General features: G+C 43.2%; 2 protein-coding genes across 2 annotated transcripts; both read right to left on the reverse strand.

The window, feature by feature from the left end:
• Window positions 1-388: 388 nt before the first annotated feature.
• LOC139329503 (globoside alpha-1,3-N-acetylgalactosaminyltransferase 1-like) lies at window positions 389-3,044 on the reverse strand. Its single transcript, XM_070959863.1, has 4 exons — window positions 2,974-3,044; window positions 2,769-2,813; window positions 1,683-1,745; window positions 389-1,350 (listed from the first exon to the last, which is right to left on the reverse strand). Exons 2-4 carry the CDS (start codon window positions 2,800-2,802, stop codon window positions 389-391), a joined length of 1,059 nt encoding a protein of 352 aa, XP_070815964.1. The 5' UTR covers window positions 2,803-2,813; window positions 2,974-3,044.
• A 1,317-nt stretch (window positions 3,045-4,361) lies between these two features.
• On the reverse strand, window positions 4,362-19,116 carry pcsk1 (proprotein convertase subtilisin/kexin type 1). The gene is made up of 14 exons (XM_070958644.1): window positions 18,732-19,116; window positions 17,153-17,257; window positions 16,927-17,049; window positions 13,460-13,606; window positions 12,246-12,322; window positions 11,380-11,468; window positions 10,504-10,676; window positions 9,972-10,184; window positions 9,790-9,890; window positions 9,421-9,654; window positions 8,362-8,519; window positions 8,137-8,270; window positions 7,739-7,900; window positions 4,362-6,604 (listed from the first exon to the last, which is right to left on the reverse strand). Exons 1-14 carry the CDS (start codon window positions 18,918-18,920, stop codon window positions 6,191-6,193), a joined length of 2,319 nt encoding a protein of 772 aa, XP_070814745.1. The 5' UTR covers window positions 18,921-19,116; the 3' UTR covers window positions 4,362-6,190.
• Window positions 19,117-19,858: the final 742 nt, after the last annotated feature.

Genomic DNA, 19,858 nt, shown 5'->3' on the forward strand with positions numbered 1-19,858 from the left:
GTTTAAAGAGACAGGTCAATTTCTTTTTTGTCTGCTGTGGAAGAGATAGCAGGCATGCAGAGACTCTGTTCACACATATGGGTCTTTAATTGAGAGCAGATTGTGCAGTGTGCTTCTGTGGGATTGCAGGTTACATGTACTGGCCTAAAGAACAGAAAATCAAATGGAAATTCTGAATTCTGAAATGAATAAAGATGAGTGGAATATGTGCTTTCTCTTCATCTTTTCCCTTCATCTCCAGTCTTGTCATAAGACTACGTCCTTTTATTTTAGCAGAGACCTTCTTTAAAAGGAAATGTAACTCTGAAAACAGCAGTTCTTCATGTGGGGATGAGATCTACATCCAGACTTGTGGGTTCGGCCAGCAGGACCCTCCTTCTGCTCTGATTCAACATTTGTGCTTGTCTCTCTTCTGCTTATCTTCGGCTTCACATTGCCTTCCCAAGGAGACTAGCCTCTGTACAGGCACATCCGCGGCCAGAGCCGAGTCCCACCAGCTGTACTCTGGTGACAGCACACAGGTCGGCCTGTGGTTGATCAAGTAGCGGTTCAGGTAGCTCTCCTCCAGGCCCCTGGCCATTACCCCGCTAGCCTGATCCTGCAGGATGAGCAGGGAACAGGCTCGAGCCAGTCTGTACATCTCAGAAACCAAACCTCCATATAACTCAGAGGTATAGTAGTAGTCTCCTTCATCCTCTTGCACACAAGCTGATGAGACTTCTTCGACTTCGTACGGAAATGCGTTTCGTGGCATCCCATAGAGCTCTGGATGCAATGTGGCCACCAAGTGTCCTAGGATCTCCTCTCCCACAGGGGCCACAAACTCCTGATCGATGTCAGCACAGAAGATGTATTCCACCTCGCTGCTGATTGGGCTTTTGATGGCATCAGCAAGCAGGGCCATGCGGCGAAGGGCTAACCTGTCCCACCCAGGCAGCTCAGCAACAGGAACCACCTTCAGCTGTCGATCCGGCCCCAACTCGATAGGGGGATCGAGAGAACGGAGATTATCTGTGAGAATGTAATAGGTGACCATCTGACCGGGGAGAAAGTGGGTTTCAGCTGAAGAGAGGAAACGTCGGATGTATTTTGCATATGTTCCCACCACGAGGGTCAGCAGACCTGTGCGGATTTCCCTTTGTGCGAATTTAGCCCTACGCCAAGCTGAATTACGGGAGTCACCCCACACTAAAGGAGCTCCCCATGGTGTTTCCAGAGGAGTTTGTGGTGCTGCTGCTGCTTTGACAATTGTCATGTCTGTCATTACTCTTCCCCTGTCCAGTCCCAAGGCATGAAAGATAGGATGAGGTGACTCCACACCAACAGTGCCTTGACGTCCATGAAGGAAGTCTGAGGGGGCAAAACAAACATGGTTTTTGTTTTATTCTAAATGGCAGTGACACTTGCTGTGAGGTACATGCACATACTTTTGTAGAGTTGGAGAAAAGTCACCAGTTCAATCCCATTGTTCGCAACTGATCTAATTTAAATTACTTTGAACTTTCCTTTTCTGTGTCTGGAATATTTAGAGGAGACATTGCATGTTTCTAACAATCTGTCACAATCAAGACAAAATCCACAAGGTTTGCTCTGGCACAAGCAAATTTTTTCTCTGTGCATTTAATGTCCCGGCACGAGAGTAGTAGTACTGCAGAGCAGAACAAATTCTTCTGTACACTTACAAATGATAAGAGACAGGAGAAAACAGTACAGGACAAGTTGTATTCTGGTCACTCTGATCGGTCCTGTTTAAAGACACACAGATGTACACACAATTAATTAAATGAAACCAGTACAAATTGCTTTACTTTTCCAGCAACCACACTGACAAATGTTTTTTTGGGTCCCTGACAGGTAAAAGACCAAACTCAGAGGGAAGCTCAGCTTTTGCAAGTGTAGCAACAGAAAAAATAATCTCTAAAGCATATGCAATACTTATATGCCCCACACTCTAGCTCATGTAATGTATATAAGCTCAATACGCATAATATATAACCATAATATTGATATTTATATAGACCAAATAATGTGTCTGATGCTGTAGTCTGTACAAAGTTAACACAAGACATACATTTACCTTTAAGATCTGAAAGGTTTCTGGTTAATTATTGACACACAATAAGATAATGCACAGTGCATAAATCCTGTTCTGATTTTGAGGAAGTTTAGCAAAGAGACATGATAACAAACAAGAGATAATATATCAAGTGAACAAGCAGTCATAACTGGGATATACAACATAGTAAAACCACGTCCTCTGCAACTGTGTATGTGATGCCAAGCAGAGAAAATATAGGAGGAAGACGGGGCTGATGAGTATTAGAGACCCCTGAGAAGAGATTTGTTTTGAACCAAAAGTTACACATGATTGCATGAAAAGGAAGCTAAGTAGAAGCACATGTGAGTGAATCTAGATGTTTATCTTCATATTCTCCATGTGTACATTCCCCTGATCTGCACATGTTCACCAGTTAAGATGTTTGGGACAAATGCACATAAGTTCTTGAATTAATTAAAGGCTTATTTTGCCTTCCTGGACACATTCATCAGGATCAGGTTGCTCATAGAAAACCTCTGTGAAAAGCTTTACAAAGCTTTGGTGCTTGCAAGTCAGCCTGTCTGGCTCAACCCAAATCTCCTTGCCTTTAAAGCAGCTGAGCTTTAACCAAGCATGTGCAACGGACTACCAAATCAATGACAAGTGAGGGGTAAACAACCAGATATGACACGAGCAGGAGAGGTGGAGCAGTGGCTGAGGTTGTACTGACCTGTGGGCATCTTGCAGAACGGGAACAGCGCCATACTGTGACCTGCTGGTGGATAAACACACAAACCTTTGTCTGAGGCCACTATTTTTACCAGAAAAAAAAAAAAAATCTGCCTCTCGCACTCTGTTTCTCGTCTGCTCACTCTGTCTCTTCCTGGAAATGTGCTGTTTAACTCACTGTTTTCCACCACTGATTATTTTCTTACCCTTTCCCGTCTTTCTGTCTCTTCGTCTTGCTTTTCTGATATTTTCCACTCCCTTTTCTTCACATATCTTCTTTCTCGCCCCCCTCACTTTCCCCCTCAGGCTTTTGCAGCATTCAGTTTGGAGAAAAACCAAAGCAACCAGATGTGTGGGGAATCTGGGCAAATGGGAGGAGCTGAGCAATGGAGGATAAGAGGCAAGGAAAAAAATATTAAGTGGTAAAATAATATCTGTATTGAAAAGAAAAGTGGGTTTTAACATTTGTTCCTCCATCTCATGTTGGAAGTATGACAATAAACATGAGACTGTGGGTAGTCGCTCAAAAACTCTTGGCAGAACCTCAATAAACACTTGTATTTTCTTCACAGTCATTCTCCTGACAGAAAATGCCAGTTTACACATCTCAACTGCTTCATGAAACTGTGTAGAGGAGAGTTAGGAGGAAATAAACGGACTGTGTTGTAAATCAGGCATAAGGTCATGTCAACAGCATGTTGTAATCTTTCTGTCCACAAGGTGGCGGCACTCAATAGGAAATACATTTGACTGCATGTCAACAGCAATCATAAGATGTCTATGATCTCTATTATCAACCTATGATTCTATATAACATTATTATCAAAACCTAAAGACAATGTGACAAAGATATACCTTTTATGAATACAAAGTGCTCAACAAGATCCCTGATCCCTGTTGTCTCGTTGCTGAACTCTTTCTGATGACATTTCTTAAGTGCGATTGTGAGTGTTAAGTTTCATTTTTGAACTTCATTGTCTCATTAAGGCCCAGGAATGTGGAAGTATTTCATTTTTTTTCCAAGCTTGTCGATGATTCATGATGATTTATTTTCTGACTGACCATTTGGAAGACTATATAAATACTTACAAGTACTTACTACAATGCTCTGTGAGGCTCTTTGAGCTAAATGCTAACATGCTCACAATAATAAATGTTAGCATACTGATGTTTGACAAGTATGTTTACTATGTTTGTCATCTTAGTTTAGTATGTTAGCATGTTAGCGTGTACAGATCAGCTCTTCAGGTATTTGGTCGTAAACCAAAGTACTGAGTTGGACGTGATGTTTGCACAAAACTAAAAATGCAGCGATTACCAGTGAGAGATGACCATGAATGTACAAATTCAATTCAGAATCTCAGTTTAAGCTTCAGGATGGACAGAATTCATCTCCACCCACTGCTTTATGATAACTTGATTTTCACAATGTAGACATTTTTACAGATTGTCCAAGAACTCAAATCAAATGAATTTGATTCATCAGCAAGCCTTATGGTCTCATTTATCTACCACAGACTGTAACTGCAGCCACAGCTAATGTCAACTCCCAGACTGAATGGATGCTGCCAGAGACTCAAACAGACTCAACAGGTCACTTTGCAGTTTATTACGATAAATATCATTATTATTATTTTTTGTACATCCATACAGAAATTGCAACATAATATTGGTTTGTGTAAACAACGTTGGACTGAAGCATCAGTCACAAACAAAAACATGAAGAAAACAGCACGGGCTACGCTAAAGAATGGTTAAATTACAGGGTGCATGTGAAGCGTTGTCCCAAGCATCTTCTTTCTCCTGTCACCTTGTTGGCAGAGAAGCGGGGCAGGCAGTTCCAAGCTGGAGGATAGAGACTCTGCATATAGGATTCATAACTATTCATGTCATAAACACTTACACTAGCATCTGTAAATTGATCTACACCACGTGGAGATGAGTATGCACATTTATTACAGCATATATTAAGGCGTTCAAGATGAACTGTGCATGAATTTTGCCCTGCAGAGCCCCTATTCTACAGAGTTTCTGGTCAGCTTCTGAAGTGTGATAGGTCCATTAATACCAAATAAATAATACTTGAGAAGTAATATCAATGCAATAATCTATCCAGGATTCAAGGAACTGTTTGTAGTTGACATATTGCAGATGATGAACACACAACATGTTAGCCATTTGCGCTAAAATACACAGAAGCTTTTTGACAGCAAAGGTTTTGGCAGTGTTCATTTGTAGTTATGATGACTACACTGACTTTGCAGTTATTGAGTGAACTACGCCACAAAAAAATAAACTGTTCAAGGGTTTGATACTGTATATATTATTTCCATAAACTATGAGGATCCTTAGAAAAATATTTCATTTAATGCAGCATTGTACTTATAGAAAATTAAACAAATTGCACAAGAAGATTATTTTTTTCTCTTTGAATGTGTCGCTACTCCCCATTGCTCCATCTGTCATTCATTATTCCAGAGTAGAGGTTGGTTATGTTTTCTCTTTTTTAATAGTGTATTGGTACAACTGTATTGTCTCATCTGCATACTTTATAGTATATAATCTTTATACATTTCTCTTAATACTTACAAGAGTCCAAAATGTGGTTCTGCTACTCTTTTGAGCTTTATTGACACCCTGAGAATGAATCTTTGTCAACAAAGTTCAAACATTTCAAATTACTGATCAATTAGATTTTTTTTATTTTTTTATTTGGAATTTATGCTGACTCTAATTTAAAGACTTTATGTCACATTTTTAACGATCAATTTGTCCTCTAAAGTGAATAGAGTGAGGTTGTGTCCCTTAATAATGAAACATATTGAAAAGCTACGTAGGATATTATGAAAAATGGCAAAATACAAATAGAAACAGGATTTTTGAAAGTGAAGACTGTCAGGTGTTTTTAAAACCATATTACAATCATTGTCTTTGTATAATATATAGATACTAATACAAAACTTATATTCTAAAGGTGGCATGCTTGAGCAGGCAGTGAAGAGAAGAGAGACAAGGCCTTCCCCTCCTTTCTTAAGATTTCAAAGCTTTCACTACATGGAGATACAGTTTGTAACAGAGAGGCTCTATACAATCCGTGTTTCAAATCCCGTGTAAAGTTTGCATGACTGAATGGAAGAAATAATTAATGAACAGTGATTGGCAGATGGAGGTAAGAATATCAGATTTGCAGCATGTTTGGGGGAAAAAACAGAGTGGAAGAGTTTTCTTTCCTGTATTTCATCTCTTCTCCTCCACTCCTCTAATGCCCAATCCATCCCTCTGCTTTGTCTCTTCTCTTTACCTTGTTCCTCTGCTCCCCAACCAACACACAGCCATGCTTCCCCTTCAACTTACATATTTCTTCTTCTCTCCTCTAATTTCTTCTCCTCTTCCATCCCTTCTCCTCTCCTCTCCTCACTTGCTTTAATCATCTATCATGTCAAAGAGCGCCTGCAGCAGTCGGTCATCTCGGTGCCTGTATGGCTTGGTGCTGTAGAAGCCATCAGTGTAGTCACTGTAGACACTGTTCTCGGGGCCCTGATACTTGTTGATCATGTCCAGAGCCTGGTACAACGTCTGAGGTGGGAGTCTTGTTGCAGGGAAAGGGAGGCTCTGGCTGGACTGGTGCTTCCTCCAGGCAGAGGACGCCCTGGCTACGGACTGGGGCTGCTGCAAGACAGGGGTCTGCCTGTTGAAGGCCGTTTGAAGGAGGCGCAGCAGGGCCACGGATGGGGAGTAGGGTGGATTTGAGGGCTTTTCGGCCTCCTTCTCTGGGTTGGAAGGAAGGGAGGCTCGAGCAGTCTCAGGCTTTGGAGGTGGGAAGGCCTGTGTGGGCTCCTGTGTCAGCAGACAGACAGAGGGAAGGCATGTTACAGTGTGGGTCTAAAGATATGCAAGATAACTGTGTCCCATTCTGTGTATTTGGGTTTAAAGAGAGGTGATACATCATGTGGCTTTAGAGCTTTATCATATGTGTTAAAAGATCAATGCAGTTCTCATGCAACAATGGAAAATTAAGCAGTGGCTGTCAGCGCTGTGCTAACATTGTGGTGATGCAATCAATCTCATAACATCATCACCTTTAAATAAATCAATGAATAAAAAACCTCAAACAAAATCTTCATTTTGAATACACTGATTAATTGGATTAAATACATTTTTTATTATTGAATCAAAGTTCTTTACCGAATGTAACTCATCAGTTTTGTCAACATAAATGCATGTAAACATACTTGAATGTTTTTATTTAGAGCTCTGATTCAATCGCTTCTCAGTCTGTAGTCACCAGTCTGGAGTCTCCGTCAGTGTCCCGCCCGCAGCGCTATGCTCTGTTGATAGGCTATTATGTCACGAGTAATAGCCTATCAACACTAAAGGCTACTATGCTGCAGAGCTCATATGCAGACTGGAGATCCAGTGAGCCAGCTGGGCAGATACAGCTGAAGGTACAATAGACATCACAATCCTCTGGGCTGAAGTTGCAAAAACGCCACAATCTTATGATCTATTAAATGTTGATTTAGAACTTTTACGTCTGCTGGTCCACAACTGTGTTCCACACTGAAATATCTCAACAACCATATTTTTTTTGTGTGTGCATGTGTACATTTTATACATATACTCATGTTCAGATAAGTGTGTCCAGTATATTGGTTTATAACCAAATGCCTGCAAAACTAATGACATTTCCATCAGCCTTAGTTGTGCTTCGTGCTAATCAGCATATGTCAGCAGACTAAAATGCTAAACCGGAAAGGTGTAGATGACCACCATTATATATGCTTAAAATTGTCAATGAGAGCATGTTAGCATGTTGGACATTAACATTTAGCTAAGCACTGCTCTGTCTGCAGCTTCATAGAGCTGCTAGCATGACAATAGGCTCTTTGTCGTGTTGTAATATCATAATTTTAAGTGAGACCCATACATGTCATTAAGCTGTCATTTTAAATTCTGCGGCATTGCACTCACCTCCATCATGTCATCCATATGTTCCACACCCCGGCGGTCATTCTGCACAGCGTTGTAGGGAATGTACACTCTAGGTTTCTTCATGTGCTCCGGTTTCTCTGATGTTCCATGAAGAATCAGCTTCCAGTTCAAAATCCGACCTTCATTCTCCATACGGCCCGACTGTGAGGAGAAATAAGGTTTGTTAGATATCACAAAGAACCGACGGAGGCTCAGCAATTACACAAAATCTGCTTGCAAGATGCCTGCACCACATACGTTTGTATATCTACCTACATTAAGTGTTAACTACTTTTTGGGTGTGGTATTCTTGCTGTTAAGACAAGTAGAAATGTCAAAAAACAACAACAAAAAAAAATCTAATTCAAGCTGAGAAAGGAAATATGTGTGCAACTCACTGTATCTGTGATCTTTAAGGTCCATGTACCAGCAGGATCTTCTCCCCATGTATGGACGGACATGAAGTCCCAGTTTCTGAATCCATTAGAGGACGTGTCTCTCTCTCGCTCAGCCAGCAGCACTGTGCTGGTACCTGAGGGAGAAACCAAAGGGACAAATCAGTTGAGACTTGCGTTATTTCACTCAAACGTGTGTGTTTGTGTGTGTATGTGCACATCTCTGACCGGATGGGGAGGTGAGTGTTATGTGCAGGTCCCCTCTCCTGGTGTATTCAATGCTGGCCTCCACTTGCACATGCTCCAAAGAGTGGACTGCGTTCTCCTGCCCTGCACAGGCTTTGGTTGGAATCTCTATAGTGATCTCCCCTGCTGCTTTCAGCTCCCTGTGGGATGCATTAAAATAGCAGCAAATGAGACACACAAACATCTCTCTCTGTAGTTCCCTGACATGTTCTCATTATCGTAGGTCCAGGAAACAGCACCATGGTGAAAAAACAAACATATTATGGCTGCGACTACTGCAATCATTGTATATCACTGAGTTCAGTTCAGCGACAATCCCAAATGTGAGAAATATTTGACACATCCCAGACAAATGTAAGATGCATAGACAGATTTGGATGCCTTTGGTCATTCATTCGTAAAAACAGTTAATCCCCATCTCTCCCAGACATGAATGAAAGGATTTCCGTGTTCAAGCTGGCATAAAGCTGAAGGGGCTTGTCGACCACTAAGCACTGACAGAAATGTAGAGCCAAATCCTCGGGATTAGACAGGGATGTAGCAAGGTAATGGGGAAACTAGGTATTGGTGCTATCAAGTCTCATAATTCAAAGCAAATTTCAGAATGGACACTTAATGGAACGCATAACTCAGCTGGTGTGACAGCGGCTGCTGTCAACTGGAGGAACAATGTGTGATCACAAAGTTGTTTCAAGAACAAAGAGCAGCAGCGAAGCTTTAGCCCTTGAGTTTCGTGGGTCATTAAGCCATTAAGGACTGCAAACAAAACATCTGGTGAGAAAACAGAGGGAGGCGGGGGACTCTTTGAGTTTCTGTCCATGCTTGGCATTTCTGGCTTAAGATCTCTTATCCCATTGTTTAACAATTAGCTTTCAGCGGCACGTGTTTTGAGTACATGTTTAACCTCAGAATTACATGTACTCAGCTGTTAATGGCTTTAAAATTTGCACACACTGTATTGCTGGGTCTATGGACTACAGAGATAACACCCTCAACAAAAAAATCCAAAAACTGAAGAGCAGCTGTAAGACATTCACATACCTGGGCTGGAAAGAATCATCCCTGATGATACATTGCTTCTTTTCAGGCACATGCTTCCAGGTAGCCGGGTCAGCGAGGTCCACCAGGGCTTTAGCGTTGAGGAGGCCAAAGCCGAAGCGGCTGTTGACCATCAGCCCTGCTCCATTCCTCTTCCAGCCCGGGTTATTGGCCAAAGGATCAAACTCTGAGGTCCAGACCACAATGTGCTGCAGGTCTCTCCAGGTGAGATCTGGACTGAGGGAGGAAAGAAGGACAGGGAGGCAGACCGGTGAGTACTAATACAGAAGTGCCACATGACATTAAATTTGTGAATTGCATTAAGAATATCACATTAGGATTGTGAGTAACAGGTGTCGCAGTATTGCATACTTCTGTTCGAGTGCCAGGGCAAATATTCCAGCAGCCAGGGGGGCAGAGGCCGATGTTCCAGTGTGAGTCTGAGTGCACTCGTTGTGCAGATCAGCACTTGTCTGCAAGCAGGCAAAACGTAACGTGAAAAAGAAACCCACCTCGACGAAACACAATGTAACACAACGGGTGTAGTCACTTACAATCCTCTGGTCGGTGTAGTCTCCACTGCTGTATGCTGTAGCCAGAGTGGAGGAGCACTTCTCAGCGTACCACGGGGACAGACCCTGCTGGGAGGCACTGCTGATTGAGATAGTGTAGATGCTGTCTGTGTACCCGTCACAGTCACAGTTATCGCCCTGCCGGCCACCATTACCTGATGCCCAAACAAAGATAGAGCCTTTCCCACCACGGCCCTGCAGAGGACAAGACGGAGAGAGGTGAAAATAGCAAGAAATGCTAGATATGGTGTGTCATAAACTGATGTACTACTACTGCCTTAATACTGATGCAGAAATGAAAAATATAAGGGAAATAATTTTATGGTATTCAAACAGACAAAGATAGAGAATGGGTTAAAATAGACACAGCCCATTCTAAATCTTTGCTAACATACTGATGGCATTTTGTCAGAAGATGCTTTATTCCTGGCAGCTGAATGCATTGTCCTTATTGATTCTGTTCCTTCACCGGCTGAAGGTGAGTACAAACTGCCTTATCTGTCTTATCTTATACCTTCTGGATGCCGTATTCAAACGCCTTCTGAGCCAGGCGGCCAGGGCCCTCCACTGTCTTGCCATCATCATTGGGGCCCCAGCTGGCACTGTAGATGTCTACATGGTTTGGATTGAACCCAATAGAGCTGGCCTCGATTGCATCAGTCACAATCCCATCCAGCATACGAATGCCTGAGCAGAGAGAGACAGGAAAGTTATAGCATAATGCCCAGTTAGCCTTCTGGTTATGCATCAGGTACCGGACGTATCATCAATTTATGGTCACAGCTGAGGGAGAAAATAGCATAGAAACCAAATATTACACTGCACTAACTCATTATAATGAATAAAGAAAAAAAAAGTCAGAATAAAACGTACTTAAGCCCTTTATTTAAAGGTTATGAATCTAATGATTTGTTTTAGGGCAGCAAGGTTTGTGACGTTCGTATTTAAGATGCAGGAATTTCTGGGACACCAGCTGGCCACCCTGGCCCTTCAGATGTTGCAGCCTTAATATTGTAAAACATTGTTTAGGAGCTCAGTAATTTTGGAGAGTGACATTATGCAACCATCTGGTTTAAAAAAATAAATAAATAAAAAAATAGAAATCAGGTCTCCATCAGGAAATCTTTCTTCCCTGCTGGCTATAAATAAAATAAATAAAAGATGTGCAGCCATTTATCTAAAGGCAGAGCTTAGAATGGAAGAATGCTCTTTGTGCCCTACTCTGTTTAAAGTGTAGCATTTTTTAATGTGTGTGCTGTATAACATATGAAGTGTATCATTAGTATGTAAACAAAGGCTTTCAGATTTCATGCCTCTATTTTACTAGTTTTTACTCCGTCACAGACACAGGTGTAACTAACATTTGAAATAGATGAACAAAAGCTCTTACCTCCAACCTTGGAGTTGTATGCCACTCCAACACCACATTTATTGTTGTCTGCCTGCATAGCGATCTCCCCTGCACACCTGGTCCCATGCCTATCAACAAATAACATATTTTACATCCACTTCAACATTCACTTGTGCTTTTGACACTAATTCTGTATAAGGTCCAGACGGTCATCACATCAGAGCTGTACTGTTGGCTTTTATTTTGTACAAAATACTGCATACTGCAAAAACATACATTTGCATAATCCTGTGCAACATGCGCTGCCTTAGACAGGAATTCTACTGCTACTGTTTCCATAATGCTTCATTTGAACTTTTTACCTGGTATATTGTTTGATTACATAACATCTTGTGTGTGTGTGTGTGTGTGTGTGTGTGTGTGTGTGTGTGTGTGTGTGTGTGTGACAGTTAGCAGAGAGTGAGTTATTAGTTTATGACAGGCATGTCCAAACGATTCCACAAAGGGTTGAGTGGCTGAAGGTTTTCCCTCCAACCAAGCAGCAGCACACAGACTTGACTTATGTCATCAGCTGATCTCAGTCTTCAGACAGCTGATTGGTCAGACTGCATCCTCTTGATTGGTTGGAGGAAAAACCTGCAGCCACACGGCCCTCTGTGGAATAGTTCGGACATGCCTGGTTTATGAGGACCACTTGGAGAGGAGGAGGAGGGGAGGCAGTAAACTGAATCGACTGACAGAACTATTGTCCAATCCTTTGGCTGACTCCGTTCTTACCATGTTTGCGCCCACTTTAAGCGTATTTATTGTACATTACATTGGGATGAATCCTGTAATAACCAAGCCCAAGCCATGAAACGGTGTGACAAAAAAGGAAGATCAGCTAATGTCAGAATGTAACTCACTTGTTTTCATTAGTGGAGTCGTATCTGGGGAAAGGGTCCGGGTCGTTGTCATTGAAATCGTAGCTGGCTGCTGCATCCTTTCAAACACAACAGACAGAACACGATCAGGCATGTCTTTGCAAAAGCTGAGGTGACGTCAGTATGCATCAGTTACTAAGGCTTCAAGCAGATTGGCCAGCGCCAATCTGCTGTCATGGAGACACATATGACAGGTGGCAGGAGAAGAGAGTGATGGTCAAACAACACATATTGAATGACTCTGAGGATGAAGGCGTGCTTGTCAACAGCTATCTTGTGAAACATTAAGATTGCTTGAAAAAGCCATTGTTTGCCTGAGGGTCATGTCATAGTTTGACAAGCTGCAGTTTAAATGCTACCCTTTGTGTGGCATGGTGGTGTTTCTCTCCCCCATCATTCCCCTGAGCAAGAAAATATAATCAAAAGTACAAATCGTGTTCTGGTTAAAGAGGAAATGAGACTTAATTAGTTATTCCAAAGCATCCTTTCAGTTTCTGTTTCACAGTAACAGCTTTAATATTTGATTTATATCAGATGGCTGTGACTGTCATTTCAGAATTGCTGCTGTTAAGTTATGCAAATCCACACCGCTCATATGCTTTGATTGTTAAGGATGAGTGTCTCGGTTGATTGAGCCTCTTTGATTAATCAGCGTTAGCTTAATTACGGTGGGAGTTGTATCCATCAGCCCTGTTGTCATACATTATTTCCTTCTCTTCCTCCCACAACCGCTTTCCTCCTCTTTCATTCTTTTGCTCTGGCGAGGCAGTGGCGGCTGGCTTTCTGAGTGGAACAGCACTGTTTGAAACCAAACCACAGATGGGGCTTTCTAAGGCTTTTAGAGTCCTTCTCAACAAGACAAACTATGCCAAAATGAAACCTTGTTGAGCCCCCATTCAGCCATGCTTGCTTTCATCAGCCTGTAATTATCTGCATCCCCCTTCACACTGTTGAAGACGCTCTTGGAGGAATCAGAAATACTTTCAAATTCTGCATCCCTCCTGAGTCATTCACAGCAAACCGCCCAATTTGCATCTAGGAATTAAAAACCCAACAAGCTCTTGGGAGGCAGACATTATCATACAGAAGAGTTATTACTGTCTTTATGAATCGCCTTGCAAGGTGTAACCAGCAGCGTTGCTATGCAACGGCAGGCCCAGACGACGGAGGCTGTCTCCATGGAAACGGTGTCTTACGTAGTTGGAGTAGATGTCTGTGTGGTTCCACTCCAGCCCGTCATCCAGCACGGTGATGACCACTCCTTTTCCTGTGATGCCTTTCTGCCACACGGGGATCACATGCAGGTCCAGCTTCGGCAGCGAGGAAGACGTCCGTGTGTCTTGCTGGAAGACAAGAATGCGAATCGACACATCTGTTATTCAAGCTCAACTATGCGCAAATGATCTCTGAGTGCTTCATCTAAACAGGCTCTTTAAGTATTATCATATATGTTAAAAAGGTCAGCCATAGTAAAGTCTCACAGCTTACTGCACTGACCTTTACAGAAATTCATTACTGGCTTTTCTTTTGTCAGGGCTTGAGTCCACTCTCATGGCCTCTTGTAGGCAGACTGCTGCCAGAGGGTCATAATAATATGAGCTTTTGTGTTATCCAATACAGCAACTCTACTAATTAATTTAACCCACAAGATGCCTTGCAGTGCAGAGAGATGTGCTGTGCTTCAATCCGCAGTTTCTTCCTGCGCGACTCAGTTGATCCCCTTGTTGGATTATTTAGAAATCCGTCTCTGAGGCTGTATAATATCACATGTAGAGAGCGAGGGGGGCGCGCAGAGCTTGTTTTAAATGGAAAATCAGTGGGGTGGTGGTGGAGAGCGAGCAGGGCCGGTGCCTGCCTGCCCGCCTGGGGGAGAGTGCGATTCAGAGCTGGGAGGCAGCTAAGACGAAAAAAGAACTCTGCTCTTTCGCTCTTTGCGCATTATGCACAGACACTGCAGAACGCCACCCCAAGACGTGACTCATCCCACTGATGTATTGCCTTTTTTCCCCCCTCTCCTCTCCTTGGCTGCCTCTTTCATTCCCTGTTTTCACCCCATCCTCTCACTGGCATCCTGTCTCCACCAGTGGTTTCTCTTTGGACCGTTCCAGCCGACAGTGAACAGAACACAAATCTCAACATAAATACATGACAGATTTTCTACTTTTCCGATAGCAATTTGCTGGAGAGGATTTTTTACTTGCAGCCAGCTCACTTGTTGATGGTGGTAGCACTGAGGGGGCTCTCAGTCACCTGCCATCATGCATAGATTTGAATGGTGCACAGCAAACACACACACACAGCAGCTCATGCAAGCCTTTCTGCACCGATCGCACAGAAAACAAGTGAGTGGACACACACACAAAGAGATCACTCGATAAACACAGACTGACACTTGGATAGCCATGAATACACACACACACACGCTCACACACGCGCGCTCATGCAGGAGGAATTTCAAGCTACAAGTATGAGTCACTCGCTGATTAACTGATCAAGCAGTCACCCACTTGTGATAGATAAAGACACTCATCCTGTTCTCGGGCCAGCTCTCTCCCTCTCTGCCCCCATCACACAGCTCCACCCTCCCTCTAATATCAGTGTCGCTGTCTTCTAACCTCTCCCTCTTTCTCTCATTATCATACGTGTGTCCTCATTTGCAAATACTCCAAAAATAACATCATTATCAGCACAGTGGCTGTGTGTAAGAAGGTGACACCCGAAGCCTTTTTTCTCTCCAGTGTTTTGCCTGTTTCTACATGCAGCTTTATCCTTTGCAGATGAGGATGAATCACACTGCTTTAGACGTGAACTAACGCGGCCGGGGAGTGACACAGACCTGGGCTGATGTGGAAATACACTAAGCGGCACTTTAAGGCCAATTCCATTAGTGTCATCATCCCTCATCGGCAAAAATGATTCATCTAAATTTGTTTTCTTATTCTCCACAAGCGCGTGACTCATGCTCGGTTAGTGCAGGTGCAGAGAGTGGGAGCTCAGTCTCCCTCTGCTCTCTCTCCCGAACGCACACACAAACACTGATGCAACACACATTTACATACGCGTCCTCATTTTCTGTCAAACCGGGGACAAAGCCTTTGAGGGTGAGAGAGCTTAAGATGATTCAGGGCCTTCGCCTCTGTGAATGTGATCCATTGTTGAATCGATCAGGCTGCCCTGATGAATCCATTATTGATATGAAATAACAGAGATCAGATCCTGCTCCCCGCAGCTTCACACATTGTGGTGAAAAGGTTTTGATCTCTTTCTCAGGCACCACAAATCATCTTCAAACTGTTTTTCTTGATATTTCCTTTATCTTTTTTTTTTTTTTTTTTTAATTTGCTGGATTAGCTCAGTATATTTATTACCTGACGTATTGGTGGAAATAAATGCACACTTGGTCAGAAATACAGCTGACTGTTGTGCTTAGAGCTCCACTAATCAATTGATCTGCAACTTTCTGATAATGAATTAATTAAAGCTCATTTTTAAACTTTTTTCCCCGTGTTATGTCATTGTAAATTAGATAACTGATTTTTGTTAATTCCTGGTATACTGTATTATTAGTCCACCGTTCAGATGGTCAATTCATCGATATAATAATGTGCAGATCAATGGATGGCAATAATAATTGTTAGTTTTAATGTATTCCACAGTTTGATCATGTATGGTAAAAAACATAGTCACCCGTTTTCCCCCAAAATGCATTCAAGCCTGTGTATGTACTGTAGTATGCATGCGCTGCAGTCAGTGGGCCAGTCTGCAAGCTCATTCTGAGCTTATGGATCAAAATCAGTGAAGATGTCATTCAAAGTGGTGACGTGAGGGTCAGCCCGTGGTCAGGATAAAGTGAATGTGTCAGTAATGGATCTGGAAGGGGATGCACAGCTGTGACAATCTACTGTTCTCTGCTGCTACTTGGCCTCAGTGGGCTAAAACATCCCATTCAGGGTAAATTGGGATTTAATGCATGGTGCTCTACTCCACTCCATCCTGCTGGATTATAGTCTCTCCACCCCTCTCATCTCCACACAGACTGTGTTACCAATTAGGCAAATGGCTCTTTTGGCTAGAACTGCTTGATAGCATGCTATTGTTTCATTGTTTTCAGGTTTCCTCCCTCTTTTTTGGATAGCAGCAGAAAAGTAGAGGCTGTTTCCTATTTTCTGCACACATGCATGCTTGCATACAAATGTACTGACAAGCCCCGTGCGTGTACAAATGTACATGCATTGCAAACAAACACATTCTGCACACACACACACACACACACACACACACAGTAACGGCCTGTTAGTGGCATGAGGCCCCTGTGAGGACAGAGCAGTGAACAATGTGGAGCTGTCCAGCATTTGCAGGAATTTCAGAGTCTCAGGGGAGAGCAGACCAGCTGCATGCAAACAGAAGGATCAACCAGATACAGAGTACACAACATATGACCAGTAGACTGGATATCAACCTAAATCTGTGGTTCACAGAGCTCTGTACGCAGTTCAAATATTTTCTAAAACGTGCACAGACATCTTTAAACCAGCAAGAAATAGATCACAGTTTAGCCACTTGTTGAATTTCTCATGTACATCCTCAACCAGTGTTGTGGCGGACAAGCTTAACTTTCTCTTCTGTGTTTGTGTGTGATATTCAAGCCTTACTGGACACTCACCAGGTACCACTGCTGGTTCCACATGGGATCATCGAACAGCTTATCCACTGGGCAGTCCCTGCACTCCCTGAGGGACGCTCGTTTGTTGCGACGTTTCTCATACTGCTGCTCTGCCCACAACACCTGTGCACAGTCAAGAAGCAGAGACATTTGTTTCTTCAGTCTTTCAAAATGAGACAAGATGACACAGAGGAGGACAAGCTAATGACTATTACGGTCCGCTCACCCGATCGTCCTCAGACAGCCGCCTGGTGATGTGCTCGGCACTTCGTTTCATTCTGCTAGGGTGATTGCGGTGTTTGAACAAGAAGTGGTCTTCCAGGGCCCCAATCTGCAGAGAGGAAGACGTGAGACAGGCTGAACATTTTACAGGAAATGACATAATACCAGCCATCTGGTTGCTGAAGCCTGTTGTGCAGGTCTAGAAACATTATTATCTCTCACAAAAAGCTGCAGGAATTCAGTTATGGGATCGGGCAAAAAAAAAAAAGCCCCAGCTCGCTCATTCAGACAGTAAATGGTTTAAAACAGCATTATGAAGTTACATCTCATTTCCTGCCCTTTATTTTCACTGTGATAAAGTGTATGGTGCTTTTTATTAAGTGGATGGTAAACTATATGGTTGGAAATCAGATCACGAGCAGACATACAGTATTTACAGGTTTTATATCCATCAATTCCAGTTGAAAACAAACAAAGCACGAAGCACTGGGCCTACATGCATGTGCTTTTCTGTGCAAGCATCACATTAAAGTTGAATGATATGCAAAAAAAAGGAGGGCAATTATTTTGACACATATTGAGATTGTAATGTGTTCCCTCCCCATCCCTCCCCCTTCCCCATCAAAAAATTGGTGCTTTTCCGACTTCGCCATATTGCATTTTCGATAATATTTCAATTCACCGTTCATCCCTACATCACATGCATCTCTGGATAAAGCATGTAATATCCACATGAATGCCTCTGACGAATGCTAAGCAGTGAAATATCACCAATAAAGCCACAATGTGTCCATTCTGCAGTTCAACTTTAGACATATAGCATTTTTAACATCTAGCTTTTATTCTCTTGTTCTTTTGGAGGCTGATTCTTAAATGTAAAATACAATGTCTTCAAAATGACTGTGATGTAATAGAAAACCTGAGTGTGAGAGATAATAACACAGTGTGTCTCAGTGTTCATGACACCTGAAAGCTCAGTTAATCATTGACTGCTGCTGTTCAGAGCTACACAGATACAAATTAATGAACTGTCCTCCTAAATCAGCCTGTACCTTAATGTGTTTGTGTTGGAGAAGACATCATGAGACAGTCTGAAATGCTGGGAAAGAGTGAAGTACAGAACAGGGAAATGAAAACCCAGTTATCTGAAGTGTGTAAACAGTGAGTCATGGAATAATTAAATCCCCCTCCTTTAATTTAGCAGGGTGCTGAAAATGCAATGTGTGCTTTTGGGCTATCATAAAGACAACGAGTTTCCAGTCTAATGGCCTTATCAAGCACAGCAGAATAATTGATAGAACTATTGCCTCCTCTTCTGTTACAACACGGCTGATACTGTAGGCTGCAGGCCTCATCAACATTTCATGAATCATTTTGCTTTTATGCTTTCGCTTTGGCTGCGGTTCAGTTAGACATTAATATGATGCTGTGGCAGCATCATTCAGGTGTCAGCTTGCTTTCGTGTCACGCCAAATGAACAGCATCCAGTAAAAACTGGCCACACACAGTCCATTTTAGGGTCATTTGAAGCTTTTTTTTGTTCGAGTGTGAACTGGGAGCCGCTCCGGGGCGTTGGTGCCTACCTGTCGGACCAGCTGGTAGTCCAGCTCTTTGGCGATCGCCCTCGCGGCGGCAAGTCCGCCTGGGATCTCCACTGCCCACTCGTTCAGGTACTGCCTGTCCCCGTAAGACAACTCCAGCGAGCGGGGAACCACGGAGCACAGGATGGCAAAAACACAACACATCACCGCTGGACGACATCTCACTTCCATCTCAGGAAATTCAACCAGATGAGAAAAACAAAGATAATGTACAAACAGCGTAGATGCTCCAAAGAAAGCAGGTGAAATTCCGCGAGGGTGGCGATCAGACAGAAATCTCTTTTCTCTGCGTGTTCTTGAAGAAACAGCTGGCTGAGGTGGAGGGAACGTGAAACTGCGCGTTATTGGTCCGCCAAGGAGAGGAAATACTGGTGATGGGGAGGGCTGGTTTGTGTGCTGTGTGTGTGTGTGTGTGTGTGTGTGTGTGTGTGTGTGGTCGAGATGGGGGGGCGGAGGGGCGCACACGTCAAATTACGGGTCTTCTGACGTCAGTTTGGCGTCTACCTTTGGTAAGATGTGAGTTCAAGTCCCTGGGGGAGAAAGTCTGAACGGGAGGAGGCGGGAGGGAGATCCGACTAAAAATATCCCACTGTTTGTCCCTGCAGGAGGAGGAGGAGGAGGAACCATGGGGAAGAAACGCGACAATGAAATCCATCCTATGCGATCCTAGAACAGTGCTTACTTCAACAACATCATTATGAGGCGGATGTCGTGCAGCATCTTCCTGCTGCGTCCTCCACCCGCTGCGGAGCCGCGCGAGACAGTCCGACTGCTCTCTTTACTGTCCTCTGCTAAATCTTATCCATAAAAGAAACCGCTCTCAATCAATAATACACATCTGTGTGTGTGTGTGTGTGTGTGTGTGTGTGTGTGTGTGTGTGTGTGAGAGAGAGAGAGAGAGAGAGAGAGAGAGAGAGAGAGAGGTTTCAGCACCGCGGACAGCTCCTCGTTCGCGCCGCAGATTGTCATCAGGCGATGACAAGAAATCAAACACTGAGATGAGAAGAAAAATGGGCCAGTCCAGCAGCTGGGGGAGACTATTAGAACAAAACGGAGAACAAGAACAAAACAAAAGTGTACATAAGGTTTTGAATCAGAGACAGTTAGTG

The sequence above is a fragment of the Chaetodon trifascialis genome, chromosome 3, assembly GCF_039877785.1.
Source record: "Chaetodon trifascialis isolate fChaTrf1 chromosome 3, fChaTrf1.hap1, whole genome shotgun sequence".
NCBI classification, from domain to species: Eukaryota; Metazoa; Chordata; class Actinopteri; order Chaetodontiformes; family Chaetodontidae; genus Chaetodon; species Chaetodon trifascialis.

Excerpts from the sequence above, each read along its gene's own strand:
- LOC139329503 (XM_070959863.1), bottom strand. The coding sequence starts at position 2,802 with ATGGCGCTGTTCCCGTTCTGCAAGATGCCCACAG. Across the intron at positions 1,746-2,768 it reads GTTCTGCAAGATGCCCACAG|GACCGATCAGAGTGACCAGA; the intron begins GTCAGTACAACC and ends GTCTTTAAACAG. Across the intron at positions 1,351-1,682 it reads TCTCCTGTCTCTTATCATTT|ACTTCCTTCATGGACGTCAA; the intron begins GTAAGTGTACAG and ends TTGCCCCCTCAG.
- pcsk1 (XM_070958644.1), bottom strand. The coding sequence starts at position 18,920 with ATGGAAGTGAGATGTCGTCCAGCGGTGATGTGTTGTGTTTTTGCCATC. Across the intron at positions 17,050-17,152 it reads GGCTGTCTGAGGACGATCGG|GTGTTGTGGGCAGAGCAGCA; the intron begins GTGAGCGGACCG and ends GACTGTGCACAG. Across the intron at positions 8,520-9,420 it reads GATGATTCTTTCCAGCCCAG|GGAGCTGAAAGCAGCAGGGG; the intron begins GTATGTGAATGT and ends TGCATCCCACAG.